General features: G+C 58.5%; 1 protein-coding gene across 1 annotated transcript; it reads right to left on the reverse strand.

Annotated features, from left to right (window-relative positions):
• Positions 1-20: 20 nt before the first annotated feature.
• GM2A (ganglioside GM2 activator) lies at positions 21-4,653 on the reverse strand (the record flags this gene model as incomplete). The annotated part of the gene is made up of 4 exons (XM_080353548.1): positions 21-1,233; positions 1,339-1,521; positions 2,367-2,519; positions 4,537-4,653. The coding sequence occupies 4 exons, from the start codon at positions 4,651-4,653 to the stop codon at positions 1,078-1,080; spliced, it is 609 nt and encodes a 202-aa protein (XP_080209674.1). The 3' UTR covers positions 21-1,077.
• Between the last annotated feature and the right edge of the window lie 2,264 nt (positions 4,654-6,917).

The following is a 6,917-nucleotide window of genomic DNA, read 5'->3' on the forward strand; positions in this document are numbered from 1 at the left end:
GGAGTAAGGGATGTGGGGGGGTGGTGGGTCACCTGCTCCTCTGCCCCTGCAGGAACCTGCCATAAGCAGGTGGCTTCAGACACTGACCCTGCCCGGAGCAGCAGGGAGGAAGGATGATGCCTCAGCCTCCAAACATGACTGGGAGATGGGATGCATGGCCACAAATAGGACACAGGCTGCTGGTCTTCATGACCATCTCCCAGTCCATCCCATGTCCAGGATGCTGCTCCCTGGGAGTGCCTCTGCCGGGACACTGGAAGGATGGTCCCAGTGCAGCATCCTGCCTCAGCTCCGTCCCAGTGGCAAAATGAGATGAGTGGGACTCGTCCCCGGCCAGGCTGTACCTCCCCAGAGCCAGTGCAGCCAGCCACCTCTCCTGCAGCTGGGAGCAGCACCAGCCACTTGGTCCCTCGCGAGTGGGAATGTCCATCTGGGGCTCGGGTGGTTTTAGTCCTCTTGTGCTTGTGATGTTTGTCACAAAAATGGACATGGGGAGGCGCTCTCATGGGTGCCTCCTGTTGCCAAGCTGGTCCCATGCATAAGACAGAGATGCACCAAAAGCAGACCCAGAGCTACTGGAGGAGGACAGGTCTCCTGCAGCCACTTTGGGGACACTTCTGTAAAACAGCCCCATGCTTTGGCCAGAGGTGGTGTGGGCAAGTAGGGACACCCTCAGCAACTAATCCTGCATCCCTCCAGCCTGCCCCAGCACTCCCAAACACTCCCTCCTCCCCATGCACTGCTTCAAGAAATATTGCTTTTCCCTGGAATGTTTTTGTCTAAAATTGCCCTGATGGGACTAAAAAAAAAAAGAGAAACCACGTAAAAAATAACTGCCCCCATGTCGCACTGAAAGGCTGGGGCAGGGGACACCCTGGGGATGAGGATGGGGACAGCCAGAGGGACCTTTCTGTGCATAGCAGGGGAGGGGGGCACTGAGCAGGGCAGGGGGCTGCCTCCTCTTGGCAGCAGGAGGGAGGCATCTCACAGGGACAGGTTGGGGCAGAATGGGATGCAACTGGATGGCATGGGACAGCGGACAAAGGTGGTGGGGAGAGGAGGGACGGTCCCCATCCCTCACTGGGACTTCAGGGAGAAGGCCAGTTTGACACAGGCAAGCTCCTCCCCGCTGCTGCTGGTGACCGCCTGGACACGGTAGTTGCCATTGGTCATCCAGGAAGGCAGCTCCACGTCGGGCAGGTCGAAGTCACTGGCTGGCAGGGAGTAGGAGCCCTGTAGAGAGAGGAGACACGTAGGCAAGACGCCAACCAAAACCCCCATCCCTGCACAAAAGGGCACGGTGGTACGCAGCCAGTGGCGCCAGTGTTTCGGGCATACCGCTTTGAAGGGGCAGTGGCACGGGATGCCGTAGGTGAGCAGTGGCTCCGGGCACGGCGTGCCGGGTGGGATGAGGTTGTCAATGATGGTGCAGACATCGTTGTAGGTGCAGCTACCCAGCTGGTCGATGCAGGGCAGCTGTACCCAGAGGTCACCCAGCGCCTTCTCCACCACCAGCGACACCTGGAGGGAAAGTATCCCGGACCAGTACAGCCAGCACAAGCATGCACGGCTCCTCCAGCCTGTCCCACCCCTCCCCAGCCATCCCACCTCCTGCTTGTGCAATTCTTTGGGATGTCCTTAGGGCCATCACACACTCTCTAACCTCCTCCTCCTGCTTTCGGTTCCTCTGTGCCTGCAGGTTTCTCTTCCTCCAACCTCAGCTTGACTCCTTGAGCAAGCACGTCCCAGCACCCACGCACCTGCTCCTTCTCCTCTCCTTAGTGCCTCATTCCAAAACCACACGGCAGCTCCCAGCCCACAGCTCCGCCTCCACGCTCCCCCAGCACGCTCCCTGCACCTCCCAGCCCCAAACAGGCACCGTGGCATTGCTCAAGACAGCCCATGCACCTTGGGCAGAGGGATGTGCTCAGTCTCATCCCAAAAATGCCCAAAAAGTGGGGCAGGGCAGCTGGGTCAGCTCAGGGCTCCTGCAGCAGTGTCGTGGCATGTCCCTGAAGGGAGCATCCAGGTCTGGCTGCTGAAAAACAAGTGTTGCAGAGACCGCCAGGAACACACAGGGCACTTGGGGTTTCATTTCCCTCTCTGAATCATTACGTCCCCAGGACACGACCCAGTTCATGGTGTTTCTCCCACCAAGACAAGGTTGGGAGCTTCTCCCTGGTCTACCCATGCCCATCGCTCCGCCCTGGTTGACAGAGCCCAGCACACTCAGCTCTGTACCGCTCGGTGCCTCGTTCCTCCAAGGGCTGCTCATGCCCATACCCACTGTGAGGTATTTCCCAGCCGCTGGAGGTTCTGGGAAGCTTTGCCCTCCCCTGTCCCACGGAGACAGCTCCAGCATGTACCTTCAGAGGGGAGGCCATGGTCTTTTTGCCGCTGACAGCCGCACTGACGCGCAGGCTCCCCGGGATGGAGATGGGGTCGGGTGCCACGGAGAGGCTCTGCAGCACCACAGGGTCCTTCCCATCACCACAGTTCTCCCAGGAAAAGCCACCAACCTGCAACACCAAGGGATGGGAGGAGTTAGATCCTGTGTGAGCCTTGCCCTGGGTTTGCAGGAGATTTCCTCAGTGCTGGACACCCAAGCACCCTCACACACATATCTGCTTACAAACACAGCCAGAAAATAACCTTCACCTCCCCCTCAAATGCCAAATAAATATTTCCATTTGCATTTCTTGCAATCCCAGCTCTCTGAGCCTGAGAGTGTTGCAGGAACTCTCTGTCAGACAGCAATTGCCACAATCCTCTTCCTTGTACTTCTCACCCAAAGAGGGTTCCCAGGCTGTGATTTCCAAACCAGCTGCAGCTCAGCCTCCGAACACTTTGCATGTGAACAAGGCGAGCAGCATCCCTCAGGCCAGCGCCAACAGCAGTGAGCAAGGTGTGTGAGAGCCAAGGCAAGAGAGCAAGCGGGCTCTGGGACAGGGCAGTGCTGGCTGTGCTGGCTGGGGACATGCTGTGCCCTTGGGGGGCTGAGGGGCCAACACAGCCTCCCAGCTCAGCCAGGACCAGCCTGGCTGTTCTGAGCCTTCGTCCACCAGCTCTGGCCACCTGGTCCCATGCAAAGCAGGAACAGCAACTCGTGCATTGCATTTTAAACATGGCTTAACATTTCCATCTCTGCTATGCTTGGGGGGCAGATGAACCAGGCTCACCCCCTGCCTGATATATCCCAGGGGCCTGATCCTGAGCTAGTTTGGTCTGAATGGGCCAGGGAAGCAGCATTTTCCCATGGGATAAGGAAAATCCACACACAGGGGATATCACCCAGACAGGGAGTCATCATTTGTGTGATAGGAGCCAGGATCGCAGATCTCCCCTGTTTCCTCCAAGTCCCACCAGTGTCCCCATCTGCCACCAGCAAAGCCATAGGCTGGCAACAGCACCGGAGTCATTTGCTCCCACAAATCAAGTTGGAAGGCAGGGGAATGGCAGCACTCGCCTGCAACAGCCACAGCTGCGAGTTGGTGGCAAAAGCTCAGCCTGGGCTCCCTCCCCGAGCAGGTTCCAGCCTAACTGCAGATCTTTTCCCGACAGGGAGGGGGGAGGATGCCTGAGCCACGCACCCCAAGCAGGTTTATCCGGGGCAGCCCGTGTCCCTGTGTCATGAGTGCAGGGCTCTCCCTGCCTGCTCAGCAGCCGCAGAACTGGTGGAAGCTGTATTACCTAGTGCCAGCGGGCAACCCCAGCGGGCAGCGCTGCCCACGCAGGCCAGCAGCCCGTCCCACCATCCCGCTCACCAGCCCGGAACAGCTCAGGGCAAGCCAGGGCAAGGGGCTGGCTGCGCACCGATGTTTAGCAAGAGCTGGGAGCCCCTTGCCTGCGAGTCTGCAGGCAAAAAAGCTCCACAGAAGCTAAACATCAGTGTGTGGCTGCATATGGCTGTGCCACAGACCCTCTGCTGCCCTCGTCCAGAGCTTTGTCCAGCCTTCCTAGCCAGTTCCCCTTTCCCTGGTGCAACATCAGCTGTCCTCGAAAATAGAGAGGTTCCCCTCTGCACCTTGTCAGAGTCACACGCCTTAATCAGCTGTATCTTAACCAGCATATGTTGATGAGCCCGGCCCAGTTCTGTGTGGGAAAGAGGAGGCAGCAGTCTGAGCTGGAAAACACCAGCAAACGAGAGGCGTGAGTGCTGGGAGGCTGCAGGGGCAGCTCAGCTGAAGGAGGAGAGGCCTCTAGGCTCCTTGGTCCAGAAGGGTTTGTCAAAACTGAAATCCCCTCCTGTTCAGGGGCTATACCTGAACTTGCATTCCTGCTGCCCCAGCATGGCCAGGTCGATGGGATCCCACCTCCCCCCATAGCCCAGCTACAGACACGCACCCAGAATCAGACCTTACACTCGTCCTTGTAGGTCAGAAAACGCTTTGAAGCTCTTGCAAAACCCAGCAGGGCGGGGGAAGCTTTCCTCCCCCCGCGCCGCTCGGGGTGCTCCCTCCGCCGAACCCCCAGGCAGCCCCCTCGGCCTCTTCCCTGCCCAAAGGGGAGCGGGGTGCAGGGGTTGGGGTCTCTCACCTTGCTCAGCCTGCGGGAACCGCTCCGCTCCACCAGCAGCGCCGGCTGCGACCCGCCGAGCGCGGGCGGGCAGAGCTGCAGGGCGCAGAGCGCCAGCGCCAGCCCCGCTACCAGCATCTCCCCGGCAGCGGCAGGGGCTGAGCGGGACCCGGGGAAAGGCGGCGGGGAGAGAACGGCGAGAGGCGGCGAGGCAAGCGCGGGATCCCCGAGCGGAGCTTCGCGCAGCGCGGCGGCCGCCGGGACGGGGCTGGGACGCGGTGCGCGGCGGGGCTGTGCCCTATTAGCTCCGGGCCCGGCCCCTCTCCCGATTCCCCTCCCTCTCCCTGGGTACGCTCAGATTTTCCCTTCCTCTTTTTTTTCTGTCTCTCTCTCCCTGGGTTTGTCGGCAAGTGCAGGACTGGAGTCGCAGGGATGCTGGGACGGGAAGCCGCGCTTTCCCAGGCACCCAGGGCCTCCGGGGCGGGATGCCGAGGTGCAGCCACCACACTAGCGCACCCACCAACGCCGAGTTTCGGTGGGTGAGACCAGACGATCTCCCCACCTCTTCTCGCACCCCGCTCCAGCTGGCCGAGGCATCTGTGGGCGTGCAAAGGGTCGGTACCCACCTCACGCACGTACCCGGGACCCCCACACTTCCCCTGCGCTCAGCACAGGGCAGATGGAGAGCTGAGATAATTTGAGACCCTGAACCTGATGCCGTATGTGCTGCGGTGGGGTGGCAGCACCCAAAGGGTTGGGCAGTCCCCGACTGGGCTGTTTACCTCAGTACCCTGCTACCCACCACCCACCTATCCACCATTTCTGATTTAAGAGCCCCCTCTTCTACCCTTCTCCTTTTGGGTGCCCATTTTCTAGCCAGAGCTGCCCCAAGACCCGCTGTCATGATGGAGTGGCCCCACAGTTACCCCGCCATCATGGATGGCATAGGAGTGTGGCTTTTCCTATATGTTTTGGTGAACAGATGTTTATCCCTGTGGAAAGCTGGAAGGGGCTGAGCCCACTGAGCACACAGGACACGAGTGTGGCAGGTCTCAAGCCTCCTCTCTGCCACAGCACACTTAGGACCCATGTGTGGGACCCTTCCTTGCAGACAGCTCAGCCCCCCCTCACATGCTGACGCTGCCCAGCTTCCCCATATCGCTCCCAGCCATGGGAAGGGTTGCCCAGTTCATCCAAACCCCTGCCTCAGCTCTATTTTTAGCCCTTCATCCTTATTTAGCAGCGCGGCCAGCTGGGAGCGTGCAGGCAGGGCGCGGGAGCAGGCAGGGGCCGTGACGGATGCTGCTGCTCGCCCCGTGCCGGCAGCGACAACTGCGTTGCTGATCCGCTGCAGATGCTTAAAGGCAAGAAATAAATAGCCCCATTCGTCCCACTCTGGAGCAGGGTGGAAAGTTATGTCCCAGGATTAGTTTTCACTTTGAGGCCCCAGAGCAGCCGGGGGATGGAAATGGGGATGGGGATGCACAGGGGAAGGCATGGGCATGGCTAGAGCATCAGATTTGGGGCTGGGAGAGGGGCAGAGCCCTCACCTCATGCCCCTGACACCAGGTATTTTCCTGCTTCTCACAGCCAGCGCAGATGAATGTTTCATTGCCCCATTCCCATCCTTTCCCACTCCATTTTGCCATGGGGGAAAAAAAAAAAGTAATAAAGGACTGTAGGGACAGGTTAATCCACAATTTTTTGCTTGGAAAAGCACAGGCAGGGGCAGGAATGACTTGAAATCGCTGCTCTACCTCAAGGCAGAAGCATGTGTGACCTAGATCTTCACCAAAGGAGTCTGCGATGTTTTTTTGAGCTCTAACACATGCAAGATCCTCTGCAGTTCAAACAGCTTTCTGAGCTACCTCACCCATGCGAAACCCGAGTCACGAGGTCCCAGCAGATCTGGCTAAACATCTTCAATTTGCATTGAAGGAAAGCAGCTGGTGCAGATGTGTGACAACGTTAATGACTTCGGTATGTCCCTTTTACAAAAGCAAACAGATCACAAATGACGTGCAGGGCCAAAGGGCGCAACCACAGACCCCCCCCTCTCCACTGTCTGTGCCACCAGCTCTGCTGGGACCTGCCAGGCATTGCCATGGGCCAGCTCGTTGCCCAAAAACCTTTCAGCAAAATCTTCTCCCACACTTTTGTTTTCTTTTCTTTCCTTTTTTTTTTTTTTTTTTTTCCCCAGACTGTGTTTCTGAAAATAAAAGAAACATAAACAATGAATGACCCCATCTGTGCTCACAGGACCACCCTGTACACAGACCATGCAAGGCCAGATGCAAATCCCATGCGCTGGCACCAACACTGCCTTGTACCCACCCCCTCCTGCCCAGTCCTTACCAGCTGGAACTGGAGAGAGAGACGAGACACTTTAGCAGCTTGCATAA

The sequence above is a fragment of the Nesoenas mayeri genome (assembly GCF_963082525.1).
Source record: "Nesoenas mayeri genome assembly, chromosome: 14".
NCBI lineage: Eukaryota > Metazoa > Chordata > Aves > Columbiformes > Columbidae > Nesoenas > Nesoenas mayeri.